We start from the raw sequence: 24,150 nt of genomic DNA on the forward strand, positions 1-24,150 counted from the left end.
TGAATAATTCAACTTAAGTCTGCTCACCGCATACCACGGAGATAACTTTTTAAACAGTGCAGTGGATAAAAAACAAAATACTATTATTTTTAACCTATAATAAGGATCCTATGTTCACATTTTTAATAGCTGATTGCCTATGACCTGGGAGAATTTATCGAGGGTCTTCTTTCAAAAAGCAAAGGAAGGACACATGACCTCCTGAAAGTCAATGGTACTTCTCACAATGAACAGAAGGTGGCGATATTTACTCTATCATCCAAAGAGTACTTTCTCAAGGTTTGCACACATTTTACAGAACCTCTCACGATAATGGGGCACAAGCTGACCCCTCAAAGCAGGAAACACAGCTTTATAATTAATAAAAAGTCAGACGCTATCTTGGACCTATATGCATATTCATTCAGAGAGAGTATCTCTTATATTACCAAAAAAAAAAAAAGTTTAATTTGGTGCCCTGTCCTTTAGGGTGAGAATTCCATTTCACAACCAAAGAAGAAGCTATTCATTTCAGCTCCTAAAACTTTTCAAATCATGGGAAAACCCCTCAAAATGTCACATCCTCTATGTTTCTAATTATATAATGTCCTTGAAAAAAATTTATAGACGTGGAGAACCGATGCATGGTTATTTGTGATGTAATTGTTCTGTGGAAGAAAAACTAAGGTCAACCTAGACAGCATATTAAAAAGCAGAGACATTACTTTGCTGACAAAGATCCATCTAGTCAAAGCTATGGTTTTTCCAGTAGTCATGCATGAGTGTGGGAACTGGAATATAAAGAAAGCTGAGTGCCAAAGAATTGATGCTTTTGAACTCTGGTGTTGGAAAAGACTCTTGAGAGTCCCTTGGACTGAAAGGAGATCAAGCCAGTCAATCCCAAACGAAATCAGTCCTGAATATTCATTGGAAGGACTGATGCTGAAGCTGAAGCTCCATTACTTTGGCCACCTGATGGGAATAACTGACTCATGTGAAAAGACCCTGATGCTGGGAAAGATTGAAGGCAGAAGGGGACAACAAAGGATGAAATGGTTGGATGGCATCACCAACTCTTTGGACATGAGTTTGAGCAAGCTCTGGGAGTTGGTGATGGACAGGGAAGCCTGGCGGGCTTCCAGTCCGGCGGTGGCAGCGAGAGAGGAAGCTGGGAAGTTTTAGGGTTCTCGACACACAAGCTGGGCTTCCCTGGTGGCTCAGATGGTAAAGAATATGCCTGCAATGCAGGAGACCCAGGTTCGATCCCTGGGTTGGGAAGATCCCCTGGAGGAGGGAATGGCAACTCATTCAGTATTCTTGCCTGGAGAATTCCATGGACAGAGGAGCCAGGATTCCTGGACACAGGGCTACAGTCCATGGGTTTGCAAAGAGCTGATATGACTGAGCAACTAACACACACACACCAGCTAATAGATGAAGAAATTCTGACTTCATTCATGTCAGCAGAGGGCTACTGAAAGCCTCTGAGCAGGCTTAATTGAAAAATTACGGAGATTTAGTATCCATGTCAGAGAAGATCCACTGGAGTGTGCAGAGGATGTGAGCTCCACAAGGGAGCTGGCTCGTCTCATTTATGGCCTATGCCTATTTATGGCCTAGAACCCTGCGCCTCGGGCTGGCACACAGCAGGCACTCTGTGAAGATTTACTGACGGGCTGACCAACCAAAGAAATGACTGAGTGAGGCTGAGAGGTGGACAGCCCAAGAATGTTTAAAAAAAAAAAAAGAATCAGATTCCTTCCCTCCAATCTTAAATCACCAATCTAACACATCAAAACCATGGAAACTCAGTCAACGATGATGATCTTCCTATCAAGTTAAAGGTCAGCTTGGTGGTCACCATCTCGGGCTTGAAGTCTAATGTTACAGCCGAGCACATGCTGTACCTGAATGACAGGACCTGATCTGATGGATGGAAAATGAGCACTGAAGGTGCCCCTGGCAGGAGGCCCGGACCACACTCTAGCCTGCGGCATCAGTTAATGGTCCGTCTATCTTCATCTATGTCCAGTGCCATGAAGAATCTGAACTTGTTGGTACAACCAGAAAAGAAGAGATGATTTTATTTCTTGCAACTATGGTCTACAACTCTGCTAATCAAAATCCTTCTTCCCTATCCCCAAGGGAAAAATTAATAGCTTTACAATCACTGTTCAGCTCAATTTACAATCCCAACCCCATATACTATGCAAAATTATCTCTTTCCCTCCTTATAGGCGATTTGGACTGGTAAGGGGTTCTTTCTCCTTTTTGTCTTTCTTTTGGCTCTGTCTTTATACTGGGGATGGGGGAGGTAGAAAGTCAAAGTGTTAGTTGCTCAGTCATGTCAGACTCTGCAGCCCCACAGACTGTAGCTGGCCAGGCTCCTCTGTCCACGGGATTCTCCAGGCAAGAATACTGGAGTGGGTTGCCATGCCCTCCTCCAGGGGATCTTCCCAACCCAGCGATCAAACCTGCATCTCCTGCATTGTGGGTGGATCCTTTACCATCTGAGCTACCAGGGAGTGGGATGACAGAGAGGGTTAGGGAAAAAAAAGGTAAATATCTAAAGCTGGAGAAGACTGCTGTTTTATCTCTGCTAGTAATCACTGCTTTTCTGGTTAACACCTGACCTGAACATCTCCGACATAAGTGTCTAAATCCCAGGGCGGGTCTCCGGGCTCTTGGCAGGGGTGGAATGCACAGACCTTGCTCACGTGGAGACCCACCTTGGCTTGAGCCTATTCCAGGGCCCCAGCTTTGCTCCCCAATATGTACTCCACAGTGCCCGCAGCCAGGAACGTCCAAGGGCGGGGCGACTGGACCCCAGCAGGCTGGCTCGTGTACAACTTCCCTTCTCAGCATCCATGGGACCCGCAGCCCACCCTCCATCCTCGTCCTGCCAAAGAGAGGCAAGGAGACGCCCCACCACCCCAAACGCCGTAGCTGCCCCCGCTGCCCTGCTCAGTGACTCACCCTCCACAGACGTGGCTTCCTCGCGGCCCCTCTGTCATGCACCCCGATCTTTCCCACAGATCGCCCCATATACACCCCTCACAGGGTGGAAGCCACCTCATTATTGATTCCAGAGAGACACAACTTTCACGTGACCTCCTGTACTCAGCCTAAGGAAGCGCTCACAAGGTGACATCACAGGCCAGCGAGCCACAGCACTGCCCTTGGAGAAGCAGCCCGGACCAGGCACCGGGTGTTAGCCGAGCCGGTGCCCGGCCTGCCCTGCCTCTTGGCTCCACTGCCCTCCCAGGTGCCCACGTTGGGCCCCGGCTGAGCGCATATGAGCCAGCCGCTGGGTCTGCAGCTCTGAGTTCCCCGCCTCACTGCAACTGTGTACAGAGAGGATGACTCCCCCCACCCCTCGGAGCCTGTCCAGAGGCTCCCCTGGAGATCAAGATAAGCCTAGATGTGAACCCGGGCTCCGCCCTGAGTGGTGTGACCTTAGGCAAATGCCTGAACCTCTCTGGACCTGAGACCGTATCCATAAAAAGAAAAAAAATGCTCCTCATTTGAAGGAGTATTTTAAGAGTCAAATGGAAAAGTGCCTGGCATTTTCACAAGCTCGACAAAATCCTAGAACAAAGTAAAGTCATGAGCAAGGTTGAGATGAAAGGAATTTGATCTCATTTTATAATTCAGCAACTATTGGGACTTCCCTGGTGGTCTAGTGGTTAAGACTCTGCACTTTCAATGCAGGGGACTTGGGTTCAATCCCTGGTCGGGGAATTCAAATCCCACATGCTGCGTGGTGTGGCCAAAAGACAAAAAAATAACAATAAATAAAATAAAATTCAACAACTATGGCATCAATATGACCTCCTGTCTTCTTAATGCACTAAATTCTCATAGTAACACATGACCTTGGGGGGTTGGTTTTTTCTTAATAGATATTTAGTTGAGCTAAGGTCCTCATGGCCTTTGCCTCCCTAGATTCTAATACCAACGAGCAATTCAGGCAGCATCTGAGGTGAGTCCCACTCCAAGGACAAGAACAACTTCTGACCTTTCTCTATTTCATTTAAATCTGCAAGCGAACCTAGCTAGGGCCCATTTGCCATGCCCACCGCCCACAGCAAACATGGAGCCGGTCTCCTGGCTACCGAGAAACAAAAATCAACAGACATGATCTTTAAAAGAACAAACGCTCTAAGCAAACAGTTTAAAACTCCCGTGAAGGTGTGTGTGTGCCCGGGCAAATAGGAAGACAGCACGACCAATTTTCTTTAATGGATCCGCCTCCAACTTCTTATCGCGGAGAGCAAACACACGGAGTGCTAAATATACCCTTCAAATCAAATCCTTTGGATTAATTTCTTTTAAATCTGGACTGCGTCTGGCTCAACAGCTGCCACATTGCCCAGAAGGTTTACATAACATAGTACACACTTGGACCGTTGGCCCTTAAATCAGCAGGCGAATCTGTTTGCCTCTATTTAAACCTGCGAAAACGGGATCGGAGAAGAGCAACCTAATTCACTTTAAAGCCCCTGTCTCTCCATCCCTTTATTATTATTGCTATTATTTGGCCAAATGGTATGCGGGATCTTAGTTCATCAGAGTGAAAGTTGCTCAATCGTGTCTGACTCTTTGCCAACCCCATGGATTGTAGCACACCAGGCTCCTCCTCAGTCCATGGAATTCTCCAGGCAAGAATACTAGAGAGGGTAGCCCTTGCCTTCTCCAGGGGATCTTCTCAACCAGGGATCAAGCCCATGTCCCTGCAACGGAAGTGCAGAGTCCTAACCAGTGACTGCAAGGGAAGTCCCTGCCCTCTTCTTCTTTTGTCTTTAGCCTGTGTCTCTAAGACAGGCATTTGTGCAGTCGTCTCTGACTTCAGAAACTCAGAGCAGCTCCACTAACCTGACACAAGAGGCAGAATGAAGACGAGGGAAAGTCAAGGTGAGAAGGACGATGAAGCAGAGAGAAAAACACACATTGAAAGAGAGCTGCTGTAAAAGATAGAGATTTTCCAGCATCTTTCAAGTAAAAATCCTCAAGCAGAGAAGCTATTTCTCCCCCAGTCCAAAGCCTCTTCCCTGTTGTGCTTTGAGGACTTTCCTAAAAGGAAGGGAATCCTTTACCTGTCATCTACCAGAATGTGACCCGGCTGGAATCTGGTGTGTCCTTGATCTGCGTGGTTGGTCTACTCTACTGGTGTCTAAGAGGACCTCTTCCTCACCGCCCCACCCTGCCCCCCACGGCTGCCCCACAGCCCCCGCCTGTTCTGAGGTCAGTGATGGAAGACATCTAACTACATGATTGAGACCGTGCATCACAATATTTGGCGACATGGGGCTCAGAGAAGCAGCAAAATTGCCAGGGTCTGGGTCAGCCACACAATGGTAGTATGCAGTTTCCGTGATTCCTCTTATCAGACACGAGTACAGACCCATGTCTGCAATTACCCACTCCATGGGAACTGATGTTTAACATTTTGAAGGCCTTATGTTCTTTCAAACTTTTTATGATTAAAATTTTTTTTCACACTATAATTTATAAAAGAAAAGTTTGTCAAAATCTTCCTCTCACCCCACAGGGGGAAAAAAAAAACACCAAAAACCACTGTTAACAGTTTAATATATATACCCTTAAACTTTTTTCAGTGCATAGAATAATGTATAATTTTAATAATATAATTACTATTACATACATGGGATCACATTATAGATTTCTGTAGCTCACTCTTGCTGTTTCACAGTATATCTCAGACACTGTTCTGCACCCACATGGAGAAAGAACATGTACCCTTCTCTCTCATCACTTATCCAGGTATATTTTATTCATAACTGGCAAGAAATTCCAATGCCAAATGTGTTGAATTAATGGCCATATCTCTCTGTCACCTAATTTTATCCTATATATTCCATGCTCATCTTCTTCTTGGAATTCTTACTAGGTGAGTGCTTATCCTTCCAGATCTTTCTGTTTTAACTGACATTTTTACCTACCTATAGTTCGCTGTTTTCCATAGACACAGTAATATACATATTAATTTGTAACTTCTTTTTTTTTTAAACTTAACATTCCATTTTGGAAATCGTTCCTTGTCATAGACATAGTGGAATTAACTACCAGCTGAATTTGCAAGGGAAGAGGTGAACATCCCACAAACTCTGAACTGCGCGGATTCCACAGTGAATTTCATACTGTTAGAGAAGAAAAGGTCCTTTTGTGAACAAACCAAAGAACAATCTGGCGTGTTCAGGAGAGCGACCTCCAGCATCACACCACACTTTTGTCGTGTGCACTATGTACCGAGCACGAGGCTCGGAGCCGGGAAAGATCCAAAGTCCCTGCCGTTGTCAACCCCCCAGGGCTCAGGGCCCCGGGAAGCAGGCGGGCAGGGCAGCCACTGTGCAGAGGGAAACGGCCCCTCTGCAGACGGCACTCCCTGAGCGGGCGAGGCCTCATCTCTCTGCAAAGACTGCAAAGACATGCATTGGTGTGGTGACACTCACCTTGGGCCGAGTGTCCACAACATAAAGGAAGTCGCTTCCCGGGTTGGCCTTCCTGATGGCCTGCAGCATCTGCTCATCCTCCAGGCAGCGGGCACTGAAGCCAGACAGGGGCTGGCTGCTCCGGCAGATGGAGGCCTGTGGGGAGAGGCCACAGCAGCACAGCCGCATCAAGCAGTGGATCAACTGCACCCCCCCGCAAGACCCTCAGGACCGCCACCACAACAAAGGCCACTCACCCCCACTCCCCACTTTACTTACGCCCCTGGCTTGTGAAAGTATCAGTGCTTTCAAGAAATCGAAGTTGGCATCTTTCTAACTCAAAAAACCATTACATGGGCAAGCAGTGCAAAAAGCTTCTCTGAGTAACAACTAGGATGCATAAGCATGGGCTTCCCAAGTGGTGCTAGTGGTAAAAAAAAAAAAAAAACTGCCTGTCAATGCAGGAGACATAAGAGACCTGGGTTTGATCCCTGGGTCAGGAAGATTTCCTGGAGAAGGAAAATGGCAACCCACTCCAGTATTATTGCCTGGAAAATTCCACAGACAGAGGAGCCTGGCGGGCTACCGTCCATAAGGTCACAGAGAGTTGGACACGACTGAGCATGCACGCGTGCAAGGTTGTTTAGGTAGGATCCAAATGATGAAATTGTAAAACCATCTAAATAAATAGTCTACTCTGCTTGACACCACTTCATCTTCCTGCAAAAGTAGAAATATAAAGTAACTCTTCTCCTACTTCTTTAGTGTTTTCCATCATTTACTAGCTCACTTAGAAACATCACAAAACCCTCAAACTGGTTCTCATCCTAAATGGGGGAATGTTTATGGTGACAGATCCAAGGCTGCTGCCAGTGTCTAAGGACAGGAGGCTCAGACCTCGGCTGACGCAGGTGGGTTAGAAGCAAGGGCTTCCTTGGGAACTGACCTGTGTGCTGTTCTGTGATTTCCCTGTTCTGTGATTCCAACAGAGTACCCTGAACTGTGGCTCAGGGCTTCCCTGGTAGCTCAGCTAGTAGAGAATCTGCCTCCAATGTGAGAGATGTGGGTTCAATCCCTGGGTAGGGAAGATCCCCTGGAGAAGGGAAAGGCTACCCACTCTAGTATTCTGGCCTGGAGAATTCCATGGACTGTATAGTCCATGGGGTTGCAAAGAGTTGGACACCGCTGAGCGACTTTCACTTTTCACCCTGAACTGTGGGACAATGTACACAATAACATAAACATCCCTCTGAGTTATTAGTGGGTGAGTATGGCCACAACCTCGCAGCTGTGAAACTTATACTTTTGTGGCAAAGTGCTTCCTATGAATTTAGATTTTATTTTAACACTTAGATTGAAGTCAAATTGCCAAATACAATCTAGGAATGACTCTTTCGAAGAATCTGCACCGAGCCTAGGTACCCACGTGTACGAGGGCAGAGGTGCTCCCTGGCTCAGGGAAGGGGGCAGTGCTTAGGAGGGAAACCTCCCCTGGAAAGAGCCACGGCACAGCCCGTTCTGGCGCCCGCATGCCGGACTCCATCCTGGAAGGCACCCCGGCTCTGAGTCCAAGTGCAGCTTAACTGTCCTTCAGGCTCATCCCAGGGCTACTCAGCCAGGCTTGGGTTTCTCCAGAGAAAGGTGAGCTCTGAGGCTCCTCACTGGAGAAGGCAGGATATTTCTTACTAACTACATAATCCTCAGGTGGCGCTAGTGGTAAAGAACCCACCTGCCAATTCAGGAGACAAAAGAGACATGGGTTAGATTCCTGGGTTGGGAAGATCCCCTGGAGAAGGGCATGGCAACCCACTCCTGTATTCTGGCCTGGAGAATCCCATGGACAGAGGAGCCTGGTCTGCTACATGGGTTGCAAAGGGTCCTATACGACTGAGGCAACTCAGCATGTGAGTGGGCACGTACACACACACACACACACACACACACACACACACGATCCTCCAGCTGAAACCCTGCTGGCAGGATGGAGAATTGCAGACATTTCTAACAATCGCTAACAGCACCTGTCTGAGGATTCCAGCACATTCTCTGACACAGCGGGAATTACTGAGGGGCTCCAGGAACCCTGGGCCTGCAGCCAGAATTCAGGAGCATGGTGCCTGCAGAGTGGGAAGCAAGGCAAAGGGCTGCTGAATTTTTGAGTTGCTGGCAACAGATGTCCAACCACAGAGTGGAGGAGGAAGGGCCCGGGGCGTCTGACCACAGATGGGCGGCCAGCCAGCAAGAGGAGAGCCAGGAGCTAGATGCGTGATGGCAGGGACCAGGGAGCGGGGGTCGGGGACCGCAGGCGAGCTGCATCCTGAGCAGAAGGCAAATCGCCACGGATGGCTTTCATGGGGCTGCACACGGGCTCCCGTGTCTCCTGATGTTTAGAGGGGTCGGGTCAGCCACCCCCTCTCACCGAGCAGAGAACAGTTCTGAGCTGCTTAATCTGGGCTAAAGAAATGCTAATTAAGGACCGCTACCATCAGGCAGCTTCTCAGCTCCTATCGGAAGAGCTCGATGGGGAAGAGAACATTTCAAAATGAGAGTTTGTCCAAGCAAGCGCGTAGCACACCGAAACTCACTCAACTAGTGGGTCTCCCGCTCTGAAATGAAGCCAGTCAGTGGCAACAACCATTACCAATTACCTCCAGGCCGAGAAACTGCTCTTGGTGAAGGGTTAAATCAGAACAGAGTTCTACTATGAGATGAATAAGTTGATAAATTAAACAAGATATATTAAACAGACTACATTTTAATATTAATTACATTTTCCTAGTTATGTACAGATGGGCTCCAAACAGACTTCATCACTGACTCAGTGACTACTGGCACACTGCTGTACACTTGGTACAGGGTGGTCAGTAACCTCAAGGTGCCCGTGTCCACCCTACACACACCCTAGAGAGTCAGACTGTTGACTGAATCTCACCATTACCTGGCGGCCTGTCTTACTGATGTCAGCCACATGAGAGCAGAGACAGAGCTCAATCTTAAACTGTCACGTGCGCACCATTAATAGAGCTACTGATTAAAACAGCCAATGTTTTTTGAATGCTTCCTATATGGTGGCCACTATTATAAGAACTCTGCGTATTCTTAATCTTCCCAACTACCATATACATTAAGATCTCTTATTTTCTCCATTTGATAGATGAGACAACCAAGGCACAGAGAGGTGAAATAATTCTCCCGAGGACACACAGCTAGTAACTGGGGAAGCCAGGAATTGAATCCAGGCAAAATATTTCCTGATCCTGGATTCTGAACCAACACAAGCGTCCATGTATGTAAGTAAGTCAGGAAGCATGATACAGAATTAAGATGCAGGATTCAAAAACATCTGGCTTTTAACTCAGCTGGTAAAGTATCTGCCTGCAAATCAGGAAGACCCTGATTTGATTGCTGGGTTGCGAAGATCCCCTTGAGAAGGGATAGGCTACTCACGCCAGTATTCTTGGGCTTCCCTGGTGGCTCAGATAGTTAAGAACCTGTCGGCAATGTGGGAGGCCTGGGTTTGAACCCTGGGTTGGGAAGATCCACTGGAGGTGGGTGTGGCCACCCACTCCAGTATTCTTGCCTGGAGAATCCCCATGGACAGAGGAGCCTGGCGGGCTACAGTCCACAGGGTCGCAAAGAGCCGGACACGACTGAGTGACTAAGCACAGTGTTCTCACTTCCTTTATAATCTTAGGTGATTTACCTGTCATCTCTGAACCTTGGTTTTTCCACCTTTAATATGGATATAATAATAATAACGAAACTGCAGAGTGGGTAAGGTAGATAATGCACCTAGAACTATGCCTAATGCAGTTAGTTTCAATAAACATTATTTATAAAAGGAGGGCAAGATGGTCTGTACTATTCTTACAAAAAAACTGCCTCTTTGGAAATCTTCCAGAATTGGGTTCTGAGAGATCTGTACTGTGAATTTGGGGAGCCATGCTATTAACAATTTTTTTTTTTTCTTTTTTTTAATTTAATTTTATTTTTTAACTTTACAATATTGTATTGGTTTTGCCATATATCAACATGCGTTTGTCACAGGTATACATGTGTTCCCCATCCTGAACCCTCTTCCCTCCTCCCTCCCCGTACCATCCCTCTGGGTCGTCCCAGTGCACCAGCCCCAAGCATCCAGTATCGTGCATCAAACCTGGACTGGAGACTCGTTTCATATATGATATTATACATGTTTCAATGCCATTCTCCCAAATCATCTCACCCTCTTCCTCTCCCACAGAGTCCAAAAGACTGTTCTATACATCAGTGTCTCTTTTGCTGTCTCGTATACAGGGTTATTGCTACCATATTAACAATTTAAAAGCAGAACTGCTTTCTTAAAAATAATTAAGAAACTTAGTAAATAAGAACAAAAGATAAGCAGCTTCTGAACACAAGTGACACAGATAAGTTCTCCAACTGTGATCTACAAAGCTGTTTTATATTTGATATCCAAAATGATTCTGGATGGCTCCAGGTAACTCCTGGAGTGTGGTTCAAGGCCTGAAAGTAACATCACGTGCTGCCCACGACACCTGGTAAATCGGGATGGCCTTGAATGGCCAGCAGCAAGTTCCCATCCATACCCTGCTCCCGTGGGTACAAGTCCCCCAGCTGAGCAGCCCTTCTCCCAGGGGACCAGGTGCAGCTCCTTCTCGTTTCCAAGGAGTGGGTTTTGTTCCCTGCCAGCCTGTGGAATTGCTCAAACAAGCCAATCACATCCTCTGCTGGGAACCAGGGAACCCCTCGCCCCTTTGATATTACAGAGCCTGCCTCCACCATCCCTGCTGGTTCACTCTACTCCTGCCAGTGCTCTCCTCCCCTGGGCAGTGAGTGTATGCAGCTAATAAACTGCTGTCAACCTCCTCTGTCCAGTGTCAGGTGTCACGTTGTGTTAGGCATCCCAGTAATCCTAGACGGGAACCCCGACCTCACCAATAGGTCAACAGGAAGTGACTGTAACACCATGTCTGATAAAAGCTGATCCAGAAGGAATTATATACCACCAGCAAGGGGGTTTACATCCAAGGACCCTCACCAGGACTTCCTGTTTCTGACATGAGGTACGTGGCAAACTTCTCTTAATCTAGTCACCGATTCCCACTACCCAACACTAGCCAACTCGTCTCACCAACAAAATCTTCGGTGCTCCTTGGTAACAAGGTGCTATGTGAGGAATGGTATTTAACTAGAAAATGTGATTCTTACTCACAAACCTAAGTTCTACTGGCATCACCGACGAGATGGACATGAGTTTGAGCAAGCTCTGGGAGTTGGTGATGGACGGGGAAGCCTGGCGTGCAGTCCATGGGGTCAAAAAGAGCTGGACACAACTGAGCGACTGAACTGGACTGAAGTTCTACTGGAGCAGGAATACATACTCAAGTCTAAAATGTCTAAAATCACAAAAAGGGACCTCCCTGGTGGTCCAGTGGTTAAGAATTCATCTGCCAATGCAGGGGTACAGGTTCGATCCCTGGTCCTGGAAGATTCCACATGCCTTGAGGGCAACTAAGCCCATGCACCACAGCTACTGAGCCTAAGCTCTAGAGCCCTCAGGCCGCAACTACTGAAGCCTGTGCTCCTAAAGCCCATGCTCTGTGACAAGAGAAGCCATGGCAGTGAGGAGCTCCGCGCACCCCAACTGGACAGTAGCCCCTGCTCCCTGCAACGAGAGAGCCTGCAAGCAGCAATGAAGACTCAGCACAGCCAAAATAAATAAATTACTTAAAAAATAAACTCACAAAAAGGAAGAAACACAGGTCAGCAAACTTAGGAACTTTACTTTCACTGCAGACCACCTGGTTGGAGGGTGGGTTTTGCTTCTGCTGAGCAACATCATCAAAAACTGCACTGTTACTTCCCGTGTCTCCCATAGAACCAGAGAAATCCACCTTCACTAATGAAGACGCTTCCCGCTATAAAAATCCCTGGTTACCTCGGAAGCATGACATAATTAACCTGGATATTAAAGTCTGAGTTAGTTGCTCAATGAAAAGCCAGTGGAGTATTTATCAGGTTTGTCTTAAGAGTGGGTAGAAGATCAGGGACTCGGCCTTCCCAAAGCACAGAAGTATTTCCTCTCAGTTCAGATTGCATAAAGACTGGACGTTTCTCTAGCCCGACTTTGGTTGCTGTTGGTTTTAATTTACCTGCTTTACTTAACTGACCTTGTGCTTAGTCGCTCAGTCATGTCTAACTTTCTGTGACCTCACTGACTATATAGTCCACCAGGCTCCTCTGTCCATGGGATTCTCCAGGCAAGAATACTGGAGTGGGCTGCCATTCCCTTCTCCGGGGGATCTTCCTGATACAGGGATCAAACCCAGGTCTCCTGCATTGCAGGCAGATTCTTTACCATCTGAGCTACCAGGGAAGCCCTGAACATTGTTATAAACCCACAAATTTGACTGTATTCCACCTGCAGCATAGATGTTAGATCCCCGGGCTGGGAGAGTGGGCATCTGGGTACCCGTACATGAAGTATCTCCCTGGGGCAACTGGGTCCTTTAGCCACACTTAGAAAACATCTCTAATTCTGCGCCTTGTAAGAGGAGCTAAAACTTAAAGGAAACTGTCTGCTTTACATTTTTAAGTTCAGGAAATCAATTATTTTGAACTATAACTGATAGCTGTGTGAGTTCATTTCCAGGCTTGGAGATCAAGCAGAGGACAGCACACGAGAGCGGGAACGGGCTGATGAGGCTCTGACGTCAGCAGGCAGAGAGGCCAGCCTCTGCGGTCTAACTGCTAAAAATTCTCTCCCATCCTCAGACATGACATATTTGCCCTTTATGATACTCACACTGACCAAAAAATAACCCCTTTTCTCAAGAAAATCTGAACAGAAGGAAAAGCAGGATGAGTGCCATGCTCACGTTTTCAATACCCAGCACATGCCCCCTCTCTGAAACGACAGTAAAAGATCCTCCCTTCCTCTCCTCTCTTACTTGTTTACCAGTGGATGCTACAAAAAAGAATACATGTTACTGGCAGCCTGAATTCAAATATTCAATACAGTATCATGAAATTCCACATCCCTTTGCATCCCATCATTAAAAACAAAAAAGATTCACATCTTCCTTTTCCTCTCACCATAGCACCAGCTATGTGTAGGTTGAAATATATTAGGAGTCAAATAACAAAAGACACCGGAGAAGGCAATGGCACCCCACTCCAGTACTCTTGCCTGGAAAATCCCATGGATGGAGGAGCCTGGTAGGCTGCAGTCCATGGGGTGGCTAAGAGTCAGATATGACTGAGCGACTTCACTTTCACTTTTCACTTTCATGCACTGGAGAAGGAAATGGCAACCCACTCCAGTATTCTTGCCTGGAGAATCCCAGGGACGGGGGAGCCTGGTGGGCTGCTGGCTATGGGGTTGCACAGAGTTGGACATGACTGAAGCGACTTAGCAGCAGCAGCAGCAGCAGCAGCAGCAGCAGCAGCAGCAGCATAAGACACTGGGCTTCCAGGTGGTGCTAGTGGTAAAGAGCCTGCCTGCCAATGCAGGAGACGTAAGAGATGTGGGTTCCATCCCTGGATTGGAAAGATCCCCTGGAAGAGGGCCCAGCACTCACTCAGTGTTCCTCCCTGGAGAATCCCAGGGACAGAGGAACCTGGTGGGCTACAGTCCACAGGGCTGCAAAGAGTCAGACATTTCTGAGCGACTTAGCAAAGCACAAAGCACAATATAGGACATTAATGAAGTTACTTGCCTTCTTCAGACCATTTCAGAGCAGTGAGTGTTAACTGAAAATAACACCATTTGTACCATTTTAATTAACAGAATGTACACTGCTGAATGAATGTTTCCCTTCAAAGTGGGCAACCCTGAAGGCCATACGCTTACTCCGGCCAAGGTAACATTGCTCAGAGTATTTTTCAAAGCCTCCTTTTAAGAGCAGACATAGGACTTCCCTAGCGGTCTAGAGGTTGGTTCGGGAAGATCCCACATGCCTCGGGGCAACTAAGCCCACAAACTACAAAGTCCACGCACCTGGAGTCTGGGCTCTGCAATAAGAGAAGCATCACAGTGAGAAGCCCGCACAACACTAGAGAGTAGCCCCCACTCACCACAACTACAGAAAGCCTGCATGCAGCAACAAAGATCCAGCATAGCCAAAAATTAAATAACATTTTTTTTTAAAAAAAAGAACAAACAAAGACCCTGCCCTCCATCCTGCCTATAGGTCCATGCACAGCACACACACACTTACACACATCTGCTGCAACTGTCAGGCTCCTCGGTCCACAGTACTTCCCAGGCAAGAATACGGGAGCTGGCTGCCATTTCCTACTCCAGAGGATCTTCCCGACTCAGGGATCAAACCCATGTCTCTCACGCCTCTTGCATTGGCAAGTGGATTCTTTACCACTGGCGCCACTTGGGAAGTCCCCATCAAACAGTTTCGAATTAAAGTCAACTGCCTGTGTGCACGCATGCCCAGTCGTGTCTGACTTTACGACCCCGTGGACTGTAGCCCCCCAGGCTCCTCTGTCCGTGGGATTCCCCAAGCAAGAATGCTGGAGTGGGTTGTCATGCCCTCCTCCAGGGGATCTTCCCGACCCAGGGATCAAACCTGGTCTCTTACATCTCCTGCCCTGGCAGGCAGGTTCTTCACCACTGCGCCACCCAAACTTTTTCTCCTGGCTAAAGTCAAATGACTTCTAAAGCAGGGAGCTGAGACCATTCTTTTCTTCCCAAATTAGCTTCTGTGTCCTTCACAGAAATGGAAGCATAGATTTTGCTTGTTTACATGGTTACCTGTAAGACTGGGTTTTCTCACCTGCCCTGTGCAGTTCTAACCAACAGGATGTGAACAGCTCACACATATTACATATAAAAGGCACTAGATGCTGGAAATAAAAAAATATATATATATATGTATATGCCATTTAAAAAAAGATAAAGCATGTGCCATGACTTTGAGGGCTTTTCTAAACCAGGCATTGCGATGGGTTGGCCCCAGAGAGCCTTTCAAGGTGACCAGTTAGAAGAGGACGTGCTCACTCAGATGATTAAGTCTAGGAGTGTTCTGCCTCCCGTTCCTTTACTGTCAAATAAACACGGGAGGCCAACGTTCAAGGCTCTAACACAGGCCAAGGCTCTAACACAAGTTGTGTTGTGCCACACCACACACACAGCAACATCCACATACTTGAAAAGGAATTCAAACCCACACACAGGGCAGAAGGCCCCTGGAAAAAGGCCTGTTTATGATAGAAGAAAAGCAAAGCCCGAAACAAAAGCATGCCTTAAGACTTACGTGGTTATCTTTATAGTAGTAAGAAAGGGCAGGAAATCGCCGTCTGCTCCGGAACTTGGAACTCCCCGCTATGATGTGTGCCGTGGCCGACTTGGGAACGTACAGTTCGGTCGGATAGGAGTCACAGATCTGGCGTGGAAAACACAAGGGGTGTTTAGGCCTCGTTGTGCTGTGCAAACTGCCACCAGAAATTCCATCCCACCGGGCCTGAGGGTGGCATACTCCAGTTTTCTTCAGTTACAGAGCCCCTGCAGAGAAAGTGAAGCTCTGATGCTAAGAAACCACAGTGGAACAGTCAGACACGCTTTAGCCTCCTGCCCTTGGGCACTGCCCCTTATCTCCCAGGGCTCTTCATGGAGTGGGAGGCAAGACAGGGACCAATGGGCGTTTCTCCCATCAAAAAGGGAAAAGCAATTTTGCATCCTGGCAACTGAGAAAATGTCAGCTATCTGTTCAAGATAGCCCCACCCTGGGGGACGATGTCCTCCTCGGGGCCCCTCGGTCCCCGGTACGCCCTTTGCGTGCTCCCATCTGAGGCAACAGCCGAGCCAGCATGCTCTCTGGACCCCTCTTCCCTTCCAACCTCCCAAGCTCATCTTCAGGGCCAACTCAGGGCCTCTCCCCCGGACTTCCTAGCATTCCACCCCTCACCACGCATTATAACAGCTTTCTGCTTTTTATGTGTCGATTTTTACAAGGGGTAAGAAATGAGTTACCCTTTCTGCACATCCCTGGCACTGATTCCCCCAGTGGAATCTCTGGAGCCTTGGAATGACCTTGGGAATTTTATCAGAAATTAGGGGTTTAGGGGACTTTCCCTGGTGGTCCGGGGGCCAGGACTCCACTCTGAGCTTCCAATACAGGGTGTGGGGGGAACCCGGGTTTGCTCCCTGCTCAGGAAACTGGGTCCATACATACCACAACTAAGAGCTCACATGCTGCAACTAAGCACAGCCAAACTAATAAACAGATTAAAACTTTAAAAAAGCCATCTTCAAAAAAGAAATCAGGGGTTTAGAACCCGGTTCCAGTTTGCCAACCTCATGACTTTCGAGAAATCCAACTACTGAGCACTTGCTACTCTCTTAAGACTGACAGGGAACAGAAACGACATTGCCCGGGGCCGATACAAGGATCAAGTCAGGTAACACCCACAAGACTCTTCACCCATTGGGTCTGACAAAAGCGGAAGTGGCGGCAAGAGTGACAGCGGTTGACTTGTTGCTAGACACATCATTTGCTTTGATGTTGGTCAACCCATCTTTTGAGGCTTCCCTGATAGCTCCGTGGTAAAGAATCGGCCTGCTAGTACAGGAGACACAGGTTTGATCCCTGGTCCGGGAAGACCCCCTGGAGGGGGATGAAATGGCAACCCACTCCAGTATTCTTGCCTGGGAAATCCCATGGACAGAGGAGTCTGACGGGCTAGTCCGTGGGATCGTAAAAGAGTTAGATGTGATTTACTGACTAAAACAACAACAATCCCTCTTTTTGCAACAGGAGGATCGTTTGAATGGCAGTTTGTAAACTTTTTTTCCTAGAAGTCAAGCATCTTCTTGGGCATTTGAAGGAGTGTCCTCAGGCAGGTGCAGCAGCAGGCGAAATGCTGTGTGCACGTCCTCTGTCCATTTCGCCTGCCCTGACCACTCTGAACCTTGAGGCAGAAGGGCACGAAAACGCACCACAAAGCTCACGTCAACTGTTCTGTGCTCAGGTCCTCCCTCGCCTGCCTCCCCGCTTGTCTTTGTTACCAGACTGGACACCACGCTGAGCAGGAGACGGAAAGGTCACTGAAGTGACACTCTCAGGCCCAAAGCATTTCTCCAAAGGCATTTTAGGAAAGATTACCAAAGACATCAACGTGGGCTCTGGCACTGAGACTCTGGAGGAAAATCCCAAGAACAGATGGTCCAACCTACTTGGAACCCAAGCTTGTACTGGAATGACTCCCCCAGAGACCGCCCTGGCTTCCCCTGCAAATCCGGTGTCTGGACCTCTCTCGAGTCAGCAGTCAGGACATGACTACACTGAATTCAAGAGACGTGTGGTCACTGCATCAGACTTACTACATTTTATTAAAATAACAGTTTTAAAAAGGAAATTAGTAGGTTTTCAGAAGTTGGGAATTACCCACTTTCTTTAACAGCGCTGGTGGTGGTTCAGTCGCTAAGTCTTGTTCAACTCTTGCAATCCTATGGACTGTGGCCCACAGTCTCCTCTGTCCACTGGATTTTCCAGGCAAGAATACTGGAGTGGGTTGCCATTTCCTCTCCAGGGAAATCAACCCTGAATATTCACTGGAAGGACTGATGCTGAAGCTCCAATACTTTGGCCACATGATGCAAAGGACCAACTTAACAGAAAAGACTCGATACTGGGAAACACTGAAGGCAGGAGGAGAAGGGGACAACAGAGGATGAGAGCTTAGATAGCATGACCGACTCAATGGACATGAGTTTAAGCAAACTCCGCAAGATGGTGAAGGACAGGGAAGCCTGGAATGCTGCAGTCCAGGGGGTCACAAAGAGTCGGACGTGACTTCACAGCTGAACAGCAACCACTACCACCAAGGTGGACAAAAGTAAATTCATCCCTGCTCTCATGAAAGCAGACAGCACTTTCCAGTGGATATCAAACATCAATCCTAGAAAGCGCTGACGGGTAATGCTCTTCCAACAAGCTCACACAGCTGAAGTTAAAATTATGACAATGAATAATACAAAGCACAGTGCAATTTATGCTGCCGGATTCTGAGACTACTCAATGTGCCCCCCGAAAGTTTGTCTGGCCTGGAAAATCACATAAGAAAATTCAGAGAGAAAATGAGAAGTTCAGAAAAGTGGGAAATGCTTCTCTTTTGAACTTTCTTTATATTTATTCTGCCTTAGACAACTGAAGTGGATTAAGTTAAAAACATTCCTGCATAATATTTTTATTTTAATAAGGGAGTGATTTGCTTATTTCTTCCACTAAATAAACCCTCCTGCGGTGCCTACATGTCTTACTTGGCCTGGTCAAGAAGAATCTTTGGAGGTAATTCATTCACTCATTCAACAAGTTTTTTTAAATTGAAATATATTTGATATATAACACTGTATAATTCAAGGTGTGCGTGTGCATGCTTAGTCACTCAGTCGTGTCCAACTCTTTGCGACCCCATGGATTACAGCCTGCCAGGCTCCTGTGTCCATGGGATTCTCCAGGCAAGAATGGGTTGCCATTTCCATTTCCAGGGAATCTTCCTGACCCAGGGATCGAACCCAGGTCTCCCACATTGCAGGCAGACGCTTTACTCTCTGAGCCACCAGGGAAGTCCGATACTGTCTGAGCCACCAGGGAAATACAACTTCAGGTGTTCAGTTCAGTTAAGTCACTCAGTTGTGCCCTACTCCTTGTGATCCATGGACTGCAGCATGCCAGGCCTCCCTGTCCATCACCAACTCCCGGAGCTTACTCAAACTACTCAAACTCATGTCCATCCAGTCAGTGATGCCATCCAACCATCTCATCCTCTGTCATCCCTTTCTCCTCCACCTTCAATCTTTCCAGCATCAAGGTCTTTTCCAATGAGTCAGTTCTTCCCATTAGACAGCCAAAGTGTTGGAGTTTCAGCTTCAGCATCAGTCCTTCCAATGAACATTCAGGACTGATTTCCTTTAGGATGAACTGGCTTGATCTCCTTGAAGTCCAAGGGACTCTCAAGAGTCTTCTCCAACACCACAGTTCAACAGCATCAATTCTTTGGGGCTCAGCTTTCTTTATGGTCCAACTCTCACATTCATACATGACTACTGGAAAAATCTTAGCTTTGACTAGACGGACCTTTGTCAGCAAAGTAACATCTCTGCTTTTAATATGCTATCTAGGTTGGTCATAGCTTTTCTTCCAAGGGGCAAGTGTCTTTTAATTTCATGGTTGCAGTCACCTCACCATCTGCAGTGGTTTTGAAGCCCAAGAAAATAAAGTCTATCACTGTTTCAATTGCTTCCCCATCTATTTGCCATGAAGTGATGGGTCTAGATGCCACGATCTTCGTTTTATGAATGTTGAGCTTTCAGCCAGCTTTTTCACTCTCATTAAGAGGCTCTTTAGTTCTTCTTCACTTTCTGCCATAAGGGTGGTGTCATCTGCATATCTGAGGCTATTGATATTTCTCCCAGCAATCTGGATTCCAGCTTGTACTTCCTCCAGCCTGGCATTTCACAAGATGTACTCTGCATATAAGTTAAATAAGCAGGCTGACAAATATACAGCCTTGACGTAATCCTTTCCCAATTTGGAACCAGTTCATTGTTCCATGTCTGGTTCTATCTGTTATTTCTTGACTTGCAAACAGATTTCTCAGGAGGCAGGTAAGGTTGTCTGGTATTTCCATAAGAATTTTCCACAGTTTGTTGTGATCCAAACAGTCAAAAGCTTTAGCATAGTCAATGAAGCAGAAGTAGATGTTTTTCTGGAATTCTCTTACTTTTTCTATGATCCAGTGGATGTTGGCAATTTCATCTCTGTCCCTCTGCTTTTTCTAAATCCAGGTTGAACATCTGGAAGTTCACGGTTCACATTCTGATGAAGCCTGGCTTGGAGAATTTTGAGCATTACTCTGCTAGCGTGTGGGATGAGTGCAATTGTGCAGTAGTTTGAGCATTCTTTAGTATTGCCTTTCTTTGGGATTGGAATGAAAACTGACCATATCCAGTCCTGTGGCCACTCCTGAGTTTTCCAGATTTGCTGACATACTGAATGCAGCTCTTTAACAGCATCATCTTTTACGATTTGAAATAGCTCAGCTGGAATTTCATCACCTCCACTAGCTTTGTTCATAGTGATGCTTCCTAAGGGCCACTTGACTTCACATTGCAGGATGTCTGGCTTTAGGTAAGTGATGACACCACTGTGGTTATCTGGGTCATGAAGATCTTTTTTGTATAGTTCTTCTGTGTATTCTTGCCACCTCTTCTTAATATCTTCTGCTTCTGTTAGGTCCATACCGTTTGTTTCCTTTATTGTGCCCATCTCTTCATGAAATATTCCCTTGATATCTCTAATTTTCTTGAAGAGCTCTCTAGTCTTTTCCCATTCTTGATCTTGCATTGATTACTTAGGAAGGCTTTCTTATCTCTCCTTTCTAGTCTTTGGAACTCTGCATTCAGATGGGTATACCTTTCCTTTTCTCCTTTACCTTTCGCTTCTCTTCTTTTCTTAGCTATTTGTAAGGCCTCCTCAGACAACCATTTTGCCTCTTTGCACTTATTTTTCTTGGAGATGGTTTGATCACCTCTTGTACAGTGAACCTTCATTCATAGTTCTTCAGACACTCTGTTTATCAGATCTAATCCCCTGAATCTATTTGTCACTTCCACTGTATAATCATAAGGGATTTGATTTAGGTCATACCTGAATGGTCTAGTGGTTTTCCCTACTTTCTTCAATTTAAGTCTGAATTTGGCAATAAGGAGTTCATGATCTGAGCCACAGTCAACTCCTGGTCTTGTTTTTGCTGACTGTATAGAGCTTTTCCATCTTCAGCTGCAAAGAATATTTGCTGCAATCTGATTTCGGTGTTGACCATGTGTAGAGTCTTCTCTTGTGTTGTTGGAAGAGGGTGTTTGCTATGATCAGTGTGTTCTCTTGGCAAAACTCAAGCCTTTGTCCTTCTTCATTTTGTCCTCCAAGGCCAAAACATGCCTATTACTCCAGGTATTTTGATTTCCTACTTTTGCATTTCAATCCCCTATGATGAAAAGGACATCTTTTGGGGGTGTTAGTTCTAGAAGGTCTTGTAGGTCATCATAGAACTGTTCAACTTCAGCTTCTTCAGCATTAGTGGTTGGGACATAGACTTGGATTACTGTGATATTGAATGGTTTGCCTTGGAAATGAACAGAGATTCTGTCATTTTTGAGACTGCACCCAAGTACTGCATTTTGGACTTTTTTGTTGACTAAAAGGGTTACTCCATTTCTTCTAAGGGATTCTTGCCCACATATAATGGTCATCTGAATTAAACTTGCCCATTCCATTCCACTTTAGTTTACTGATTGCTAAAATGTTGGTGTTCACTCTTGCCATCTCCTGTGTAGAACATATTAATTTGATATATTTGTATGCTGTAATACGATTGCCATCATAGTGACAATTAGCACCTCTATCATGTTACATGATCGTCCTTTCTTTTCAGTGGCAGGAATTATTAAGTTCTAGTCTCTTAAAAGTGTGATGACTATAACAGAATATTGATGTCTATCAACAAATTTTTACTGAACACGACGTACTATGTGCCAGGCATTAGGTTAGGTGCTAGGGCGGTAATGAATAACAAAAGAGTTACTGGCCCCAAAGACTTCACATTCCCCGAAAAACTGATACTTGTTGCCCTGGTTACCACCTCCCAGTAAATGCATTTACCACTGCAGGGTCGTATCCATATGAGGGGCCAGCCATGGCATTATAATCAGACCTCTGTACTTCCTGAGGGTCCGTCACACAGCTGAGTGCTTTGGGATAACAGTTAGTGGCTTAAGAAGCTGCCTTCTTAAGCATTTAGGACCTAAAATTTACTTCAAGGAATTAATGATGTAATAGGGAGAAATTTATGGTGTAAGGTAGGAACAGCATGAAATGATTTATATATAAATAAAATAATACATAATACATAAACTATAGCTGCAGAGAACTGACATAAACAAGATTTTTAAAAATTACTGGTTTGGATTATACTTTCAATTTTATTTGAAGAGAAACAGATTAAAATTTTAACCTGGTAATGAATGCCCATTATTTTATTTAAAGAAAGAGCATTTTAAGAGTTAGGTACACAGACTTTCCTGGTAGGCCAATGGTTAAGACTTTGCCTTCCAATGCAGGGAGGGGGTAGGGGTTCGATCCCTGGTGAGAGAGCTAAGAGCCCACGTGCCTTGTGGCCAAATAAACAAAACATAAAACAGAAGTTATACTATAACAAATTCAATAAAGACGTTAACGATGGTCCACATTAAAAAAAAAATCTTTAAAAAAAACAAGCGTTAGGTATAAAAGGAAATCTTAGCTTAGAGAGACTACCCAAAGCAAATGTCTTATAAAAAGAGATAAGAGCAATGCTGATAAAGATGATGCTGGTGACAATTAGCTTGGAGAGAATAGGGCAGCGTTGGTTCTGGAACCTCAGTTCCATACTCCACGTATGGAGTCGCTTCCACCACAGGCAGTAGCTTCTTCTCCAACAGATAACACCACTAGCCCCACTTACATCAAGGAATTTGTGAACAGAAAGAAGTAACTCTTATAAAAGAAGGAAGGAAAAAGCAGATGTTTTCTCACCCACGAGGTTAAAAGCAAAAGTAATGGATGATGACATAACCTTCCCAATGGACTATTAGTCAGAAATGGTTTGACAGAATTAACTTTTATTATATTTTCTAAGCTGGTAACAAATAAGGGTTCATCATCTTTGTCTCATTTTAACAACATTTTGTAAAAGTCAGAAAATCCCCTAGGGTTTCACCTTTTCTGTTCCAGCACAATTTGCTGATTGTTAGTTTATGTTTGCTATCTATTACTTTTGGGAAAAAGATGCTGAGTAACTCATGTTTTGCCGTCTCTACACAGTAGGACTTGAGTGACTAAATGTGAGTCATGTTTGTGGTGCTAAGTCTAGAAGGAAGCCTCATCAGACATAGGAAGAACCTGTGTTTCCAAGGAAATACTATTCCACAGATGTGGCTTAGCCTCATTTTCACCCTCACCCAAGAGTGTGTCATGTTTTTAAAAATATTTTTTTAATTATTCAATTTTCTATACTAAACTTGGATTTTCCTTCATTTCTTTCTGTCTGTCTGTCTCTCTCTCTGTTTCTTCCCCAATTATTTATTTATTTATTTTTGGCTGAGCTGGGTCTTCGTTGCTGCTCACGGGCTCTCTTCAGTGGCGGCAAGCGGGAGCTCCTCTCAGCTGCAGAGCACAGACTCTAGGGCGAGCTCCAGCAGTTGCGGCTCATGGGCTCAGTAGTCACGGTGCGTGGGCCTTAGATGCTCCGAGGCATGTGGAATCCTCCCACGCCTTCCAGGGATTGAACCTGTGTGCCCTGCATTAGCAGGCGGATTCTTAACCTCTGGACCACCAGGGAAGTCCTTTCCTTCATTTCAAGGCTAAAAATCCACTGCAAAGGTCGGCTTTAGTGGCAGAACAAATCATTACATTAGCCGGATATCTTATAACGGTTAAGACAGAAAGGGGGCAAATGTCTACTCACGGTGTAAGATTATGACTGCTAGATTTAAGTGCGATTAGGAAGAAAAGTCAGCATCCTGAAAGTGGCCATTCTATTCCAAATAATCTACAAATTCCAGATATTCAGAAGAGGGCTTCTTCCCTGGTGGCTCAGTGGTCAAGAATCCACCTGCCAGTGCAGGCAACACGGGTTTGATCCTTGATCTGGGACGATCCCACAT

General features: G+C 46.0%; 1 protein-coding gene and 1 non-coding gene across 4 annotated transcripts in view; one reads left to right on the plus strand and one right to left on the minus strand.

The window, feature by feature from the left end:
* The window catches only part of MTMR7 (myotubularin related protein 7), a 129,248-nt gene that overhangs the window by 53,176 nt on the left and 51,922 nt on the right, over positions 1-24,150 (minus strand). For all 3 annotated transcript variants that reach the window (XM_070364132.1, XM_070364133.1, XM_070364131.1), the window contains exons 5-6: positions 15,704-15,832; positions 6,453-6,587 (exon numbers count right to left, since the gene is read on the minus strand). In XM_070364132.1, coding sequence (XP_070220233.1) covers positions 6,453-6,587; positions 15,704-15,832 — 264 coding nt within the window. The remainder of the gene's footprint in view (positions 1-6,452; positions 6,588-15,703; positions 15,833-24,150) is intronic.
* Positions 3,648-3,720, plus strand: TRNAE-UUC (transfer RNA glutamic acid (anticodon UUC)). The gene has a single exon. It is a non-coding gene; the product is annotated as a tRNA-Glu (tRNA).

Source organism: Bos mutus, chromosome 27 (genome assembly GCF_027580195.1).
Source record: "Bos mutus isolate GX-2022 chromosome 27, NWIPB_WYAK_1.1, whole genome shotgun sequence".
Classification (NCBI taxonomy): domain Eukaryota; kingdom Metazoa; phylum Chordata; class Mammalia; order Artiodactyla; family Bovidae; genus Bos; species Bos mutus.